The sequence below is a fragment of the Amblyomma mixtum genome, chromosome 5 (genome assembly GCF_055824585.1).
Source record: "Amblyomma mixtum isolate Tamu chromosome 5, ASM5582458v1, whole genome shotgun sequence".
In the NCBI taxonomy this organism is placed as follows: Eukaryota; Metazoa; Arthropoda; class Arachnida; order Ixodida; family Ixodidae; genus Amblyomma; species Amblyomma mixtum.
In genome coordinates this window covers 87,096,118-87,115,187 of record NC_143016.1, presented here as the reverse complement: position 1 = coordinate 87,115,187, position 19,070 = coordinate 87,096,118, and the positions used below count along the sequence as shown (strand labels likewise).

Here is a 19,070-nt window from a genome sequence, read left to right as displayed (position 1 = left end):
GGCAATCGACCGAAGAGTCCCGCGTATCGAGCGACACAGGGGTGCGGCGTCAGCTTCCCTTATCAAAATGACAGCCGCAGAAGCAATCGACGCCGAGGCACAAAGGAGACCCCTCCCAACTCCCTTCTTCTTCCGGCGACCACCAAAGCCCCGGGCGACACCCGCCTTTCCCTTTCTTGTTATTCTCCCGCCTCGGTTCGATCCCCTCCTCCGCTCTCTCCTCCTCTTCCCTAACTAGTTCAGCGCGCGAAGCTTCGCGCTTCTGATCAAACACAGATCATCGCCGCCGGAGACCTGCCGGAGGTGCGTCTGTCGCCTCCGCCGCTGTCTGCAGCTGTTTAGCGGATGCGCGCTTTCGTTTGTGCGCCTTGTCAGCGCACGGAAACGGCCGGCTAAATAGCCTGTCGGGCGTTATCGTATATGTGTACAATTAGTTTTTCGCCACGCTCGGTCGTCGCCGAATCATGTATGTGATTGCGTGGAAGCGCGGAAGCCCCTCAGGATTTGCATCAGCATTGTATGCATGCAGAAATCGCAGGCACGAGGAAGGAGCTAGTATACGTAGCAAACATCTTAACTTGGTTCTGTTAGGATCAGCAGATTGTGCGCGGCAGCCCGGTTTATGCTGGACTGCAGGAGGGGTGCAGGGATGTGCAAAAATGTATGGATGGCTGGAGGCGTTTACCGGCGTTGCTCTGACTCTGACTCTACGTCTTTAAATAAATAAGGGGACGAAACGAATGTTTACGCTTCGTCCGCGGCACTAACAAGGAAGTAATGGTTCAAATGCAGCGCTCAGTGGAAATCATACAAAGTATCTCTGAAGCGTGGTTTTAAATGGCAAACTACAATCAAAGGAAGTTGACTTCTATTTCACCAGCTTAGATAAAGTGAGACCATTTGAAGCCGTCACGTTTTCTATTTGTTTGGAGTTCGACAGTTTCAGTAGAGGTGTCGCTACTTACGAATACAGTTCTACTAAGAAAAAGCTTAGGACTCACATTTTTAGCTTGCACTGCTTAGTAAGTAATACGAATAATTTAAAATCAATTAAGTTATAAATTCAGCGCAGAATAAAGCATGGCAACCAATTGAGCTAAATACTGCAGTTATGCTCGGTAGCATGGCTATCATTACAGCCCATCTGTGGTGAACTTTCTTTATTCTTCGAGTCAGCGTTGATTTTGGCCAGCAAAAATTGTAATATGTGCATGAAGAAGCTTCTTGTAGCAAACCCAGTGTACTCTATGCTACACAGGCGCACAGGGCTAGTCGAAATTCTATTGGTTCATCGATTTGCTTCGATCCGTCCAATCGATGTTGTTCTTGGCACAATCCTAAGTTCTTGTTTTCTCTAAGGATGCAATACTGCCTTCAGCGAGAGAAGTGTGAAGAGCGCCCTAGAAATCTAGACCACGGTCCACTGCGATACCTTTACGAAAAGGGAGAAGCTTTTCAGAATCCTAAGATACCCTGGCAGCTGACCAGCAATACTGAAGTAGCCGAGGAAATCGAAAGATGTCCGCAATTACCTAGCAACAAAAGAAACGTCAACTATTTTCGCCGCTCGCTTCCAAGTCCTGGCTCGCGCCTGGGTGTTATCTCCGCTGTTACCGCGCCGGAAGCAATGTCGACCTGTCTTCGAGAGATGTACCCAGGCCTGCCCATATCCTTCCTCGCGTACTGGAGTATAGAGCAGCGCATGGTGCTAGCTTGTTCTCGATGCTGCAGAGGCTAGCCTGTCTTCCGAAGAAGAAGCAGGGAGGAAGGAACCCAGCCAGCCTCGTTGGTCGCGGACGCACATTCGGCAGTGGCAGAAGCGAAGGAGGAGAAGTGGAGAGACAGCGGCGGCCGCGGCGGCCGGGTTAATCATGTGACAATTTGGTTGGCTGACCTCTCAATCAGGCCGGATCAGGAGGCGCGCTCCGGTGGCTCCGTCTCGGGTGTCAGTCGAGCGCAAAAATTGGAGCCGACAGTGGCAGAGAGCGGTATAGGGAGGCCCCCGTGGCCACACTTCTTCCCTTTCTCCCGACGAACGCTCCTCGATGACCGCTCGCAGATCCCGCGTGTTCTTCTCTTCGTCTCCTCGCACCCTTCCCTACACCCTTCCGCCATCGTCTCATTGCGGAACCCTTGGGAGCGGCGGCTCCTCCAGACCTGCTCAGCGGGGGCTGATGAAAAAGAGCCGACCGGCCTTGCAGACCATGCGTCAATGAGCGCTGCTTGGCTTCTGGGGAACCTCGAGCTGCTAGCTCCCCATACCGGCGCTGTTGCTGGCGGCTGCCGCCGTGGAAGACGTCGGGTCGGCTCTTGGCGCGCCCAATGCTTACTCCGCAGGCCTGTTTCGCGCCTTCCAGGGCGTCACTCTCTCGACGTAGAGCCCGAGCGTTTCTGACGTGGGCCTTGGCCAACTGAGGGGCGTAATTTGGTTTTAGCCCCAGGACGGTTGTTTGATCTGCTCTCTGCTATACCTGTAGGACGCATGCCTTATGAGGCCCACTCTGCGCTAGGGGACGGCCACTTGTCTTTGTGGTCCATGTTGCTCCTATCGATTTTGACACTACGATATGGCAGTCAGGACCAATTAGCTTATACCGGTATTTTACTCTGCAGCGGGCTGCCAAGATCACGACACGGTTAGTCGCTGGGAGAGATCTGGCATCAAGGACGCACGTGTCCTTTTATGTCGTGTTTGCAAACTTTGCGGACGAAGGACGTTCTCATAATTATCGTTCCACACGCTACGCAGCAGGAAATTTCACAAACCTATGAAACACATCGTTAGCGCTACTAGCAGGATTCTCGGTGTCCGACTGACAACGAATTACTAGTTTACTCTTTGACGCACTGCTGACCATCTCATGTACTGCGGCAGGGAACCTGGTGTTTGTTTGTAGAGAAGCTGTTTGCACTCCATTTATTCTCGGGTGTGTGCAATTACACAGCGAGGCAGCGCTTTCCCGTTGTATCAAGAGAGAAGCGCTGACCTAGGTCAACGTTAATGATGCACTTACATTAAAACACCGCAACGCGTGCGACGCGTCTAATGGAGCCGCGACGCAAATTGTTTTTCGCCTCTTACTTTTCTTTTTCTCAATGTAAGTTGAAACAAACGAGATACAAACAAAAGCGTGGAGCTCGCTGGAGCAGAACCTACTCCGGAGAAGAAAAAGTGAACGATGGAGAAATAGAGTGCGCGAAAGAGGTGAGAGACAAAGGAACAAAGCCGCAGGAAGAAGAGAAAGAGAGCGACTACAGAGCGCGACGTATTATCACCCTTTCGCGAGCGAAGACAGTAACGCGGTGTGCGTGTGTGTGTGGCGAGTGAGGGGGGGGGGGGGGGGGGGGGGCTATATACGCATGGAAGACTAGATTCGATTTCCACCGCATCGTCTTTGTTTTGCGCGTAGCAAAGTCGCGCGATTCGGTCTGGCGCGTCCGCGCGCACATAGTGGGGTCGAGACCCGCGCGAGCCGACCGGGGCAACCCCCGCCACTGTGGCCGGCGAGAACGACCCAAAGAGGCCCACTTGCTGGCAGACGCCTAATTAGATTTCTCTAACAAAGATGGCCACCCTCGTGTGTCTTGGGGTGTCTCCATGCACTGAAGTCTTTTTTTTTCTGTCTCTCTCTGGTTTTATTTTTTTTGTTCGTTCTTTCATGTCTCGGCTCTTGGGTTTTCGTCGGCCCCGCCCGACTAGTTAAGGGCTCTTTTTCCCAGCGTAGCAGGTGTTGTCTTTCTGGTGCGGGCAGATTGCATGCGCGTAAGAGACCCCTTCTACCTAGTTTTGCCCAAAAGCTTGTTCGTTGGAAACGTGGAGGCCCTGCTAATTTGTTGCCCGATGTAAAGGCTTCGAAAAGGGCTAAAATATAGGTAAAACACAACCTCCGCTTGTTTGCTTGTTTTTCTTCGGAAATTGAGTCTGTTAGTACGAAAGTCGCGTTGAAGTAACAACGCTCAAAGATGGCCTTGACCTCTGTGACGGTGCTCTACGTACGTTCTTTTAGGGAAGAGTGGGTCAAAACGAGGCAGTCTGATACTTAGCACCCCTGAACTTTTAAATATGGAATCCTAATACAAGATATTGAGCTGGTGGGACCCGATACATGTTCTGTACAATTGAGCTTAAGACTGACGGTATTGGTTTTCACTAAGGTAACAAAAAGGGAATTTTGGTGAACGAGAACGCGGTCTAAAGGGCGCGAAATCCTGGAGGCCACATTTTTCAAAACTGTGCAGCTCAAGCGACCTGGCCCCCTAGATCAACTCAAGGGTTCAGGTATCATAACTGGTGACTGGTCTTATATATACAAAGTTTAGAAATCTTTGCGATTCGGATTCTTAAGGTAGAAGTATTTTTGCACTGGGCTACACGGGGGCCGAAAACGCAACATTGTGGTGTTCTGCAGAGTCTAAAGTAACGATAAGGGTTTTATTGCTTCTTCTAAACCTCTAATCTTTTTTTCCCGCTCTAGAAGATAGTGCGAACATACAAAAGGAAAACACTGATTGCCGACTAGCGCCCAGGAAATATGAAGAAATAACTGAAGACCCAAGGAGTAATGGTGCCTTAAACCTTTTCAGTGTTCCCAAAGGCGACAACCACCGGACAGCAAAGAAGAGAGAATATGAAAAACAGAAACTGTATATAAAGCCTCGCGAACCTCAGAATAGACCAGCTATTTTGTACAACATATTTTGACGATGGAACAGGCTTGGCTTGCTTCTCGTTTTCTAGGTTATAACAGTTGCGTCTTCAGTGAAACTAGCCGCTTTGTACTTACAACACGCTAATCTATCAATGCATGCAAACTAACTTTTCCTCCTTTAAATGCCTACGCCCAGTTCCCCCAGACATTGTGGGCAGCGACAGCAGCTCTGACGTGCTGGTCCGCGAGGGCTCCAACGTGACGCTGGTGTGCCGCGCCAAGGGCTACCCGGCGCCCCGCATCACCTGGCGCCGGGAAGACGCCTCACCCATCGCCGTCGGCAACTGGCAGGAGCAGCTGGGGTCGGCGGCTGACAGTGAGAGCAGTGCACTGTACTGCGTTGCACCTAACCGCGACTGCATGGGATAAGCAGTGCTTGCCGACGAGGACAGTGAGCGAATAATAACACAGAACATCACTGTCGTTCACAGTCTTCGTCTTTAAGCGCCGCTTATCCCATGATCTCTGAAAAGCAACTAGTCCAAAAACTTACCGCCGACTAGCCTGATATATGCATAGCGACTGAATTAATTACGTCCCATAAGGGTGGCCAAAAAAAATTGAACGTGAACATATTTTGAAAACATGCACTGATCAGCTCATGCACGATGACAGGGCTTACCACTAATTTTAATAACATCATGAAAATGCTCCATATTAATCTAGAAGGTTAATGAGCTGACGTGCTAGGCTCATTTGCTTCCTGCCGTCCGTGAATGATTCGCTATCTTTCGCATTGTAATCTTAAGCTGGGAGAGGGAATAAAAAGGCTAGCTTATGTTACGTTTATATTTCATTAGAATTTGCATTTAACTTGGCGTGCCCTTGGCCTATTTTTGCTTTCTTTTGCTTGTTCTTGAAGTCGACTTTTAAAAGTTTTCCAGGCAGTGGACGCGGAAATGATTTTTTTTTTACTTAAACAAGAACATTCGTGAATACTTTGGTTTATCGCCTAATTGGGTTCTTGTTACACCATACATCGCTTTTCGCTTCCTCTTTCACTACTGGCCGTAATCAAAGATGCTACTCCACTGTACAATGATAAATAGCAATCAAACTGTGTTTAAAATTAATCAAAGGATTACTGCGCTCTAAACAGACTGCAACGAGTGTTGATCTCTCCAGATCTGCTTTCGTAATGCTGTTTATAATATTCGCTTTTTAATCCAAGAGAGCTTTCTTGAGGGCTAGATGGCGCATAAAATTGATCCTAATCAAGTTGATGAAGCGAAGTTTAATCCTAGTAACATTTATACAACCATCCAAACTAGGTTAACTACTTTCCATGCTTTGCTCTGAATCTTACACTCATATCTTTACTTTTAACGGCTACGAAACAAAGGTTCAAAACCACGCCCTACCTTTCAACGAAAATTATATCTCAGAGTACAGGAAGTAATGTGCATAGTGATTTATTCTCTCCTGTGCATTGTGTATGCAGACGTTTCATACGAAGGCGAAGAGCTAAGCATCACTAAGGTGAGCCGTCTCCACATGGGGCCCTATCTGTGCATTGCCTCCAATGGCGTCCCATCACCCGTCAGCCGGAGGATTCTACTCCAAGTCCACTGTGAGCACAAATACATGCCGCGAAGCGGGCTCAGACGAGCGGACCGGATCGCGGATGGTACACGCGGACTGCCTACCACGCGATGCGAACGTCACTACTCTGAATAACATTAGGGGGCGTGTTGCGCCCAATCGGACTCGGCGCAAGACGCTCAAGGTCATTCAGAGAATCGATGTTTAGGTCACGTGGTAGGCGGTCCGCGCAGATCGTCCGCAATCCTTACTGCTCCTCTGAACCCAGCTGTAACGAAGAAGAATGAAATTTTCAGTGTTGCGCATTTCTTTGTAACTCTCTTGGCTCACCGCTGTAAAATAAACGATAAAAATGTCTTGTTCTTCGGCTTTAGCTTATAATGAAAGTTTGATGGAGCACTTATGTTGTATCTTTACATTTAGAAGTGTCTAAAAGGCGCAACTCAAAGTTTTGCTTTTATTGGTTTGTGTGTTAAGTTCCATAGCATCGACAGCATCCCGATGCCTAATGAAAATAAGGGAACAAAAATGCACACAACCGAGAAAGTAAAAGTCCGGTTCATTTTGGAAATTCTGCATTATAAAATTTGCGGGTTAATTTTAAATTCAAATTTTACAATGAATGCAGACAACGCTGCTCAGAAATACAGCAATCTACACCCTCGCCTCCGTTGTTCCAGTTCCGCCGATGATCTGGATACCGAACCAGCTGATCGGAGCTCCTCTTGGCGGTGAAGTGGTGATGGTGTGCAACACAGAGGCCTATCCGATATCGATCAACTACTGGACCCTGGAGAGCGGGGACCTCATCGCCGAGTCGGCCAAGTACTCTCTGAACCGCAGCGAGAACGTGTACAAGGTCCACATGAGGCTGCGGATAAAGCGCATTGGTCCCGAAGACTTCGGCGCGTACCGATGCTTCGCCAAGAACTCCCTGGGCTCCACGGAGGGATCCATACGATTGTATGGTAAGTGTAGCATTTCTCGAGTCTTGCATTAATATTTTTCCATTCCACGTGCCTTTCGGGTTTATGTACTTACACAGCTCTTAAAAGCTGGCTCGCTTTCGAAATGTGTCCGCATGATATTGACTTCCTTTTGTCCCATTATTGTCTATTTAAGCCTAGTCGTGCGTGATTACCGTATATATACGGGTAAGGGACGCACTCGTGTATGTACTGCGCCCCCCCCCCCCCCCCTCTTAACTTAGGAGCCAATTATATGACAACAAAAAAAAATATCGACGGAAATGAACTCCTCCAAACGTGCGCACACGTTTCCCGGGAAACTGCCAGATGATGACTGCTGCCTGATTCCATCATTATCATCGTGTTCCAGCATGCACCTTTGTGCAACTGGGTGCTATCTGTGAGGGCCTTAACGTTTCGTCCAAGCAGTTCAGCATCATTGTAATTGGTGCTGCATTTTGAGCCGTTCGTTTTACCAGTCTGCCATTTTGCCAACCGGACGACAAAAAACAGCACCACATCAGCTTGTGTGCCCCAGTAATTTGAATGCGTAGCGTGCTCTCCCCAGTCATTACTGTCAAACGCTTTAAAGTTGCGGGCATTTCGAATGCAAATGAACAGGAACTAAGATGAATGCATTCATGAGGGCGATGAGGATCATGGCCCGAGCAGTAGCAGCAGCAACAAAATAATTTTAAAGCTCTCTAGAACTGGACGCTAGATATAGCGTCAAATGTGATGGAAATAAAGTACTTACCCCAGAATAGCGCTTGAAAATTGAACTGAAAATTTTAGCTCGAGGGTAAGGGCCACATACCGAGAAAATTTCGAAAAAATAAGTGCGGCTCTTACTCGCATATAGACGGTAAGTTGCGCATCCTACTCCACGTGAATAAACAAACATTGCACACTTTTTACTTACGCATTCCAAAGAATTGTTCAATGCATCGAGTTCCAAGAAATGTGTAGTTGTAAAAAATTGCTGAGGTTCTCTAATAGCCCTAGTTATACAAAGCGAGAGTTTTGGTTACCCATGATTTTGCCTGCTGTTGGGCTCTTGTGCATAACATCTTTTCATTCGCCGTCGTTACGTCTTTGGCATGCCACAGTCGTTCACACACCGAACACATGCTGCCAAACGGGTTGTCAGGGAAGTCGCTATGACATCGGCTAGTCGCCTATCCACGCTGGACTAACCGAATGGTGTGGTTGGTCAACCGTTCATTTGACGGCGGCTCCACCTCCACGTGCTATGTAGTTGACGTTACCATGGCTTCAGCCAAAGCCTTCTTTTGCCGACGTTCCTGTTCTTGGCGTTGTCTTTTTGCGAGCTGTTCGCTCCGCTCTTCTTCGGTCTCGGACGCTAGCCTGGCGCGATCAGCATTCCGCTCCTTCTCCACGTAGGCGGCTCGCAGGGCGATATCCACGGGATGGTCTGATTCGATTGCCGATGACGCTGCAAAGTCCTCTGCGTAACGTTGTGAGATGGCCCAGTACCGCTTTGATCCATGGTGAAGCGCGCACTGCCTACACGAGTCACTTTCTATGAAAGCGCACGCCATCTGGCAGCAGCGGAGAGCACACGGCCAACTATGTCGGCATGTATGTCGGTGAGGCGCACGGCGGCGGCGGCGGAACTACTGAGGCGAAGTCACGTGGTGAAGGGCACGGTGCAGCTGCGGAGCGGCCCAAGGTCGTTGCGGCGCGGTCGGCGAAACTCGCGGAGTCGAGTCGTAGCAAAGCTCTCGCATTAAAAATATTGTCACGTGGTGCTGACGGCAGCCCGGCCTGCAGGAAGACAGCGAAAAGGGCTTCCAAACTAAACCCTTCATTAGGCTGACTTGCGCCCACAGAGAACAAGCGCGCTCGCGGGCCGTCGAACAGAATACCCGCCGCTCTCGGCCATGCTCAATATAAAGCCGATAGCGAACTTTCTAGGCACTGCGCTCCGTCTGGGTGCGATCAATCGAGATAAATCTGGTCGCCCCTTGCATTACAAACCGAGCTATGAAGCCATGTGCCAGCAGCTCCGAAGAATGAACAAACGAACCGTACAAAGATTCACGGCAATAAGCGTGTTTTGTTTTTAGTCCTAAAATCTGTTTTATCAAGAGCGCAGGCGGAAATGTAGCCCATTCGTCGCCTTCAGTAGATTTAATTTTTTTTTTGTAACAGAAGGACCTCTACACTGCTAGCTGTTAAGACCAAGGCTGCATTGTTAGACCTGTAAGAGAGCGTAGATTCAGTGATAGTTCTATTGAAGCCCAAGCTACTTCAGAGGCAAGCCGTTCAAGCTCTCAGGTGCAGTGTAAGAACAAAAGTTTGAATACGTATACATTTCGACTACCTGTTATTGATGGAAATCGGGGATATTCCAGCAAGACAAGGTGTATTAATCACTCACTGAGAAAGGTAAAAAGTGTGAGAGAGAGCGGTTCATTTACAAGCATATGGAGAGAATGGTCCACCGATGTGTAAAACAAAGTCTAGCATACACTACGCCGCTTGTAGAGGACTGTACAATGCTAACGAGCACTGGCGGAAAATTAACCCTGAAAGCAGACCCGGAGCGCTTACCGGTCTCCGAAAGGGCTATTACATATCGTGTTCTCAAGAGCGGTCTGCGCACAAGCGGATATCAAACTCACCGTTACCCAAGTCTATTTGGGATGAAATCAAAGGAACCCAGAAAAAGATGAACCAGCGTCGCTTTTCACGTCAGTTAATGAAAATAGTTAATCATCTTATTTGTTCTACCATTTCCAACATGTTTTCCTTCACGTCAGAGCTCACTTTACTCTGCTACCCTGACTCGGAGCGCCAACTCGTCCTTTTCTGACCAACACTGCGAAAAAAGACGCTGACGATGGCACGAGCGTGCGCGGAGAAGCAATGATGATCACCTTTGAGCATACGGCTGGCAGAGATAGGGGCACACAAAAGACAACCCATATAAGCCTTCCTCTTCACGGGGCGGCCGTGCGAAAAAAAAAGAAAGAAAGCGAAAGAGAGAGTAAGAGAGAAAGAGTAAGAAAGAGAGAGAGTAAGAGAGAGAGAGAGCGAAGAAAGCACATCGAGGCACGTTGAGCATTAGCGACACTCTGCCGGAAATAGGGTCCCGTATGTGCCGGCTGGGAAGACGACGACGAGCAGTCGCGGTCAGCCCGCTGGCGGCGTCGCCGGGCCTCCGATTAACGGACCGTGGGGGTCCCGAACGAGTCGTGTAGAAAAACATGACGAGACGACTGATCGATTTCGCGGATTTCCGACATAATGGCTTCCGGTCCGTGTTTGTTATTGCCGCTCGCGCGAACACTTCGGTGTCGACGACGTGGACGACAGTCCCCTCCTCTTCCCGCGCTCTTCCTGGCTGGATCGCCGGCCAGCCTCAGTTCCGGCCCCCGAGTACGGCTTCCCTGGTCGAAGCGGGTCCTTGTATTAACGTTGCTTGCGATGAGCTGCCACTTCCGAAGCGGCGAGGAAAAAGAAGTTGATGAAGACAGCGTTTTTCCACAACGATTGTCGCGAAGGGCATCGAGAGAAAAAAACAGAAAGGTAACGACATATTTCAAAGCTGTAGAATGGGCTGGAAGCTAGCCGGGGAGTATGGAGAGGGTTCAGGTTACAAGTCCATCCATGATGGCGACACACGGCAACGAAGAACGCGGGCTCACTTTTTCAGGCTATCAGCTCCATTGTACTACGTGCCAGCGTTAAATCATCACTAGAGACCGGGGCGACATGCATACTGGCCATTTATAACCAAAATCACCCCCTCTCCACTATCCTGATTCCCAAAACCATAGGATGTCCCACGCAAACCGGGTCATGTTGTAAGAGGGCTTGCCTGGTGTATTATGCAAGCAGCGTGTCAAAGAAATTTTTTCTCTAGTTGCGCAATACAAGGAGGGCTTGGTTGTTCGTCAATGGATTCATTAAGGCGCGTTAATTATTACACTACTCTTCAATAGAAAATAAAAATTCCTCATCTAATGGTTGGGAAAGGTCTCGAGGAAAATTAAGAGCTGAGTTTGAATATTTATTATGCATGGATATTTGTTATTGAGAAAATGTTTCCAGACTCAAAGGCCTTTTTTTACCTTTGCACTCTTTAAACTGAATAGCATCCCGCTCTTAACACTGAGAGCTGATCCTGAGGTAGATGCTGCCCGAAAACGCGCAAATCACGAAAAAAAAAAGAACATAGAAGCCTAGTTTTGCGAAATTGGTTCCCGTGCGTTTTTGTGAAGCTGCTCACTATTGCGCAGGAAAAGTTCTATCTGTTCATTCAAGTTGCGATCATGTCCGCGACTCGGGGTTGATTAATTATTAGCCTCCAAGAAAGATTCTCCTCCAACGCAATAACGGGGACGAGCAATGTGGGGCTGATTTTATTATCGTATCATCAACCTCATTCGAAGCTTTCTAATGAATGTACTTGCGAGTTCATCTCGCCTTGAATGTCTCAAGAGCTTAAAGTTTTGCAGCCTTTATCATGCGCTTGTTTCAAGCGAATGAACTAATAAATGTTCGAGGTCAATCGAACTTTTATGTATTTGATATACTCAATGCCCCATGATATTTTCTGCTCTTCTCTAGAAATTCATGTCCCGCCAACAGCAAAGGTGAAAGAGCCTTCAACTGCAAGAATTCAGAGCGTCGAGGGTGAGTCAGCAATTCCTTATTGCGTGGTGTTCGAATTTTGTGCAACAGAAAAAAAAAGATGCCCAGGCTTAGCTTGGTTAAGCCAAGAATGCGTTGCATATTGCGCGGTCTTTTTTTTTTTTGAGGGCGAGGTATTGCTTGGCGGCACTCGATTTTCTCGGCAAGACGTCACGCGCCGGCGCAGCGCCCCTAGCGGGAGGAGCGGGAGTCAGGTGGTGGCTGCGGCCGCGCGCGACCGCGCGAGTTGGGGCCCAGCTTTTCCTCCGGCTGTCGTGACGTCATGTCACGTGGTTACGCTCAAGGTCAATGGTGGCTGCCCGGCCGCGCCCAAGGGCTGAACTGAGTGATTGCAATATGCGACGCATAAAAAAAAAAAAACCGACAATCGCTCTATTGCGGCCATCGAAGGCGCAAGTTGAACAAGAAGAACTGAAGATTTCTCGGCCTTCGGTGTTACGCGTCAAAACTTGTCATAATCGCCGCTTTTTGTTTGGGGCAAATAGCTAGATATTTTCCTCTGCAGAACATGTCTAAAAGTTTACGGCACACACACAAAAAAAAAAACCAGGCTATGTCATTATTGCTGCTGCCCTTCACCGACAGAAGACTAAGAAGAAGGCACATTTCTGTGAAATTATTTTAACCACGTTAAAAGGCTAACAACGTTAAAAAATTGCCTTCGGTGAAATTTTAGTGTAACAGCAACCTTCGAGGGTAACAGGTCGCGATTCATTGCATCTCGGTTCTGTTCGGCGCATATTATTCACGCACGCTCGTACCTGTCTTTGCTTGCGCTGTCCAGAAGGCAAGCTTGAGGCTTCCGACGCAGCTATCACCAAACATCAAAGCTTCCCGCTAAGGCCGCCCATCTCCGGTTCTCTTCCTGAAGGCGAAGGCAAGTAGTTTCCCTCCTTGAGCAGTTTCAGCTGGGGTAATATTTTTTATCTTACTTTACAACGGCAGATGCTGCCCGTATTATTCTAGATTGGTTTACAACGTGTTATGTTTTATCTTCTCAAGCTTGTCGATTTGTGCAGAGCCTTTTTCTGCATAGAATCTCCATCTAGTGCTTAAGAGTACGATGGCACTGCTTAAAAGGGCGGATTTGTGCAGACATCGGGAAAGGCTTGAGGGAGGTTTACCATCGCCGTGTGATGGAAAATATAAAAAATTGGAGCAGCGCTCCAGACAAAGGACACGACGGATGAAGACGAAATGAGGACGAGCGCTGGACTTCCAGTAAGTCCCACCGGGAACGTTTCACAAATACATGTGTTTTTCGAGGTAACAATCATGTGCATGTCCATCTGCGCATGCACAAATGATTACGTTGCCTCGGGACGTTGAAAGGGGACGCATACACCACGTCCCCTTTTAATGGTCTTGATAATTTGCTTCGTGTGCTTCGTTTGAGGAGCTTACATCATGTTAAAACAAATCTGCAGTGATTTTTCATGCACTAGACATCACGTTTCCGACGTGCTAGTCTCGGATGGAGCGATTGCCGTCTTTACTTTGCGACGCTAGGACAGTCTGCATCAGATAAACCTATCCCTTCTGTACACCTTTTCACTGTTTACACCTTTATCGAGCGTGCGTGCTTGTTAAACTGTGGTGCGCATGCGCAGTAGATGCCTGTATGAAATGCGCCAATCAGAATGCTTCTGGCATAGCTCCGCGGAAATATGGCTTCGCTCAAAACTACAGATGTGAAGAGGTCTATAGACAGTGCCTTGCGCTAACCGAATGAAAAAACTTCATTTTACTAACAAGCTGAAACTTTCTCTTTGTGAATTATTTTGCACAGGCTCTGCGTCCCACTCAACGCGTCTCAGCGGTGCTTCCAACTTCGTCTGGGCAATGTTGCTGGTGGTATCTGCGGCGCAAGTGCTTCTGCGTGTGACGTGATCGTGACTCGAGGAAGCGCCTCGTTTGCTGAGCTGGCGGCGCCGAGTTCAGAGCTGGACTTTGTGGACGAACAGTGGTGTTCTGCCCCGTTTTGTGCTTCCAGTCGAAGCGTCGAGCTTCCCTCACGCCGGTTCCTCCGCGCTGAGCCACGCCTCCGGTTCACTGAACAAGACTCCCGGATGTGAGCGTTACCGAGGGCAGCATGAAGCTGCAGTGGTTACTGCTTGAAGCGCTTCAGGGGTCACCCACCTTGTACGTCAGAACGTGATCGCACATGTTAGCGGTGCCGTCGAAAAAGACTCACTGTTTACGAGCGATGAAACTGGGGCATGTGCCGTTCAAGGGCATCGGACGAACCGGTGCGTATGTGAAGCGCTGGATTCATTGCGCTTCACATTAGCACTGTATACGTTAATAGGAGCTCCGGGCGTCACGTGGTGCCATAGATACTAGTTTGTGGTTGATTCGGCCACTGATGCAAATACGTCATGTGAGAACCCAGTTTCAGTGTACAGAATAGCTTGGTTGCGCAATGGCATAATTGTCATTGCCGGCACAGACTCATAATGCAAAGCGTGAAGTCTTAGCAGTGACCAGGGATTTCGTAGAAATTAAATCAAGACTCGGCTTGTCGCTGTGCGGGAGAGACAATAAGCCGTCAGTGGTTCCATCAGTAGCGTTGTTAACGGTCGAATCGGTGTATGTTCAGTACCGCGAGATGATAGGGGTTTTGGGCAGGCTGCAGAGGCCAAATTTAAAATTGGCCTTGCATGGTAATGACTGTTCATAGTAAAAAAAAAATGACTCACGTTCATGCTGAGTTGACCGCCAGCGATATACAGGCGCCCACAGACTCAACACGAATGACGGACTGCGTGGATACGACTGCCGCTAGCGCCATCAGGTGCGAAATAATGCTTTCGATATGCTTACGGCGGCTGATAATAGCTGGTGCGCAGCTCACTTTGACTGCTTTTCCGCTTGTGCCTGATCGCCGGCTGAAGTTACGGCATATATGTGAGAACTTGGAAGCACACCACACTGCTCATAGCGTTTATTTTGTTAAATTGGCAGCCGTCGGTCTAAACTCGCAAGGCAGGAAGGCTGAGGTAGCTTAGCGCGCAATTTTGGGTTGCCGCGTTAAGCAAACCGCAACGCGTTGACCGGATGTCCGCGGCCGCATCGGCGAACAAAAAAAAAAAAAAGAGAACCGCCCCCGTATAGAGTGTGCTGTCTACGCGGCGATCGGGCAAAGGCGAGGAAACAAAGCAAACTGCGCACCATCTATCGTCAGCCACCGTAAACATACCGAGAACATTATCTCGCACTCGATGACTATCGCTTCGCTGTGCTGGCGGCAGCCCAAGCCACGCTTTCCGTCATTCGTGGCAAGTCTGTGGGCGCCTGTGCCGTTTTTTGAGGTGGTGCTTCGCAGAAATGCACCCTACTATGTCACTGAGCGGGAGGGAATCGTTTAGAAAAGGAAATGCATATTACCATTTGTTTATGTCAATACAAGCGCAAGCTGACTCTAGTGTTTCAGGTTGGCTGCAAAATAAACATTTTAAGAGAACTGAGAAGTAGAGAAGAAAGAGCGTATCGCCTTAGGGGAGCCGACCTCAGTGGACTAAGGCAAGTCGTTGGCTCGGTGACGAATGGTTTATGGGTTCGTTAGCTCTCTTTTTCTATCTGACGTTAGTTTACTGGTACATACATTTATATCTCAAATGCAAGTGTAACACCATCGGCGCTTGCAGTTGTTCTTCGGGGCTTGAGTGCAGGTTAGGAAAGCACTGTTCATATGGGCATGCAGTGGCAAATAGCTTCAGCGTTGCCGTGCAGCTGCCAAGTCTGTGGTCAGTGTCGTGTTCTCTAGTCATCCATAAGGGAACGTTACACTAAGCAAACGTTATCGTGGTGTGTTTGGTTACGGTTCAGTTTAGCCTGTACTGGTGGAATCGATTAATGTCGGCCGTTTCTTTGCACGTGTTTCACAGTTTTCATTATTCGAAAGTGAAGCATGGATTGTGTTTGCAACGATAAGAGATTACAGTATCGAAAATTTCATGTGTGTAACACTTCTTGCCATCTACTCTCTTCGGGACTGCACATTTGTGCAAAAAAGGGACACATAAAGGGGCACCCAATTAAGTCTTTTATTGTATAACATTGAACTAATTTTCCCACAGTGTTTTCTGGAAGGTTTTCAGAATTCGCATTCAACGTTTAAAATAATATAACCGTGACGTTCGGCTTTAAACCAGTTAAAGCCATGGAAATTTCTTTACACTACTTTTACTGCAATTTTGTGAAAGTTTGTCATAGTTCACAACGCTGCCATAAGCCGTTCTATATTGTAATTATATTCCTAAATTCTACAAAATAAAATGTTGTTCAATAAATGACAAATAACTTGTTCGAGTTGTTGCAAGCCTAGAGGAGAAAAAAAGTGTAAATACGTCTGCCTTTCAGAAATGGCGGCTATGTAATGCAGCAGTTGTTCTTTGTCTTTGAAACAATATTAATTACAAAAAGGCACAAGAGCCTTTTCAACTGTATATAGAGTTGTAAGAAATGATGTAATAAACATAGAGTTATTTATGCCCTTTTCCTGGTTTTATTTTACACGTCACAAAAAAAAAACGCGCTATTGATTATCATACGACCTCTATAGCGCCACGTACTGTTTCGTAAGAACAATCTGCCCGAAATATCCTGAACCATGAGCTGAAGGAATCGCTAGAGTTCTCTGGTGTTCATTTTAAACGGTGAGTATTTCTTTTTTCTATCTAGAAACTTGACCTGAGCAAGCTTAGGATGAGCCGTCTTATTATGTAAATTGCAACGCGGATCTCCACACACAATTTAACCAGGCTTCTTCTACCAGAAGTCTAAATGAGTTTGAGCAAGACGAATGATCGTATGTTTTCTTGTTTATTTTTAAATTTTGTTTTGGTCGTAACACATTAGTTACTGTAAAGCGATGTAAGTATATATGACACGTTGGTTATCTTTGCTTATTATTGCTTTTTCTAAAAAAAAAAAAGACGGGAACACGTCAGATGCTTCTCCCTGCTTCTTAGGAAATTAGCCTTTCGCGCCTCTATGTCAGGCTGTCGGCAAGCGTAGTACCATGCGACGACTTCTGGATCGGAAGACTCATTTTCACGCAGACTGTACTGCTGCCGTGACGAGCACAGCCGCTCTCCTTCTTCCATGGTGCGCAACTGAGGGGCGAGCGCATCGCTTCGGGCTTATATCCCAGCTGCGCGGCGCGACTGTACGCACGCGCAGTGCGGCACAGCGGCTGCAGCGCCATGGTTGCCATGGTACTGGTTGCCTTGGTAACGGCGCATGCGCAGTAGTGGCCTTTGACAGGCACCAATTAATGCGCTTCTGCTAGCCTAGTGTACCTTTCGCTATAATAAAAAAAAATTCTCAACACCATTCAGGTGCTAAGAAATAATGTATACAAAACGAAGGCCCATAGTCGATTATGTGCTACATAACTGCCGACCAAAAAATATTGGCAGTGACTTAGCTCAGCTATGCCAGGATCATACGTAGCGAGAGCTACCTTGGCGTCTCCGCTTGGCAAGACGTTCTTCTCTTTGCTCAGGCGTCTCGGCCGCTCATTCACGCGCGGCGCCGACGGGCGTAGTCGCAGGCCGACGCGGCTCCTCGCGCGGCGGCGGCGGCGAACTCCGACGTCATGCGCCGAGCACCTGCTGCTCCTCTCTAGTTTCGCGCATGCGCACTATCGGCCTCCCGGGCTCACGGCGAAATGCTCGACTGGGTAGCGTAGTGTAGCTCTAGCTACAAAAATAAATCGCAGGCGATCATGCGATATGATATATGCGAAAAATTGCATTAGCAGTATTGGTTGTACAGTTCGCTTCGGCAATGACTGCCTTCCGGTTGAGTCTTTGAATTGCATTTCGCCATCGCTTTTCGCTCCGGTGCTGCGTAGGCGGCTTGTGGGTGGAGGCTTCTGAAGGGCTGTAGTGAGTGGATGGGTAGTGTCTTCTGCAGGGTGGAGGTGGAAGGTTGGTGGCAAGTGATTACTGGAGGGTGATGATGGGTGGAGGGCAAAGTTTGGTGAGCAGGGGGTGGAGGCGGAGTCACACAACAACAGACGGACATATTTTGCGAAGGTGGCAGTAGAATGCTGGCGTATCAAAAGAAAATGTAAACGTGTGACCTGAAGAGGTGGCTTGATGCAACACAAGCAGACTTCAAGCTTATGGGAGTGGCTTCCCTCCCTTTTTTTTTTTTGGTGACGTGGTTGTCGACACCTCTGCCGCAGTGCCAAGCGAAAATGTCTGTGTTGTATCAATATGCTTTGTCAAAAGAATCTCTAAGCGATATCTAGAAAACACTATATTGCCAGAGCTCCTGACGAAGGCGACTATCCAGCGCTGTCGATAGCGGCATGGGCCTTCGCAGTGAAGTAGCTGCACTGCGCCACCGCCGACGCACGACTCGCCCGCGATGAACAGACCAGAAGAACACAGCAGCAGGTAGGTGTAAACCTGGTGGTTAACATCTTGCTGTAATGATGGGACTGCAGTGCCACCTGGAAGAACAATACTAAATTGGTCACTTCGCATTGTTATTTCTGGCGAAGTTATAAAACCATCCCTTTACTATAAAGCCATTTTAACTATTTCGAGTCTAAGGTTGAAATAGAAGCAAACCGAGAATTGCTGGTGGCTTTGCAACGCACTTGGAGAGGAAAATTGCTTAGAAGCGTAATATGTACTATTATCAAAGGGGTAGCTAAGCCTGACATTGCTTCTATGCAACAAGTTCAAGGCAGAGGTTTGTGCGCTGTATATGAAAATTATGCTTTGACCTAAGAAGCGTCAATAAAAAGCTTAACAGTCTTTTTTTCCTTGGGTAAAAACCTGATATGTGTAGCCATCGATGTCATTATCTGAGGCTCACCAAACTTTGTTCACGGCTGTATATTTGTATAACTTCAATACTCAGTAAACAAATCATCTGGGTTAAGCCTAACAGTCTGCCGGTGCTAGTAAGCGAGTGGAGTCCTTTATCTCGCCGTATGCTTTCAACGGTCCCACCCCAACGCATGCGACAGACATCGATATTGCCTCTCTCAAGCCACGAACTCAGCGTATTTGCTGTGATCTCTTCCATTCGTCCCTCCTTAACTCGCCGATGTATACTATCTGTGCCCACTTCACCCCTTTTGCCTCGCTCCTCGTATTTTCAGTTAAGCCATAAAGCCACCTGTTGACATTTCTGCTTAACGAAA

General features: G+C 48.1%; 1 protein-coding gene across 3 annotated transcripts in view; it reads left to right on the top strand.

Moving 5' to 3' along the window:
* Positions 1 to 15,087, top strand: part of LOC149342900 (lachesin-like) — an 88,319-nt gene extending 73,232 nt beyond the window's left edge. For 2 of the 3 annotated variants that reach the window (XM_089545405.1, XM_089545403.1), the window contains 6 exons: positions 4,846 to 5,025; positions 6,151 to 6,279; positions 6,932 to 7,219; positions 11,819 to 11,884; positions 12,687 to 12,779; positions 13,692 to 15,087. In XM_089545405.1, the coding sequence (XP_089401531.1) occupies positions 4,846 to 5,025; positions 6,151 to 6,279; positions 6,932 to 7,219; positions 11,819 to 11,884; positions 12,687 to 12,779; positions 13,692 to 13,792 (857 nt within the window). In that variant the 3' untranslated portion in view covers positions 13,793 to 15,087. The remainder of the gene's footprint in view (positions 1 to 4,845; positions 5,026 to 6,150; positions 6,280 to 6,931; positions 7,220 to 11,818; positions 11,885 to 12,686; positions 12,780 to 13,691) is intronic. The other variant, XM_089545404.1, reaches the window with a different exon arrangement.
* Positions 15,088 to 19,070: the final 3,983 nt, after the last annotated feature.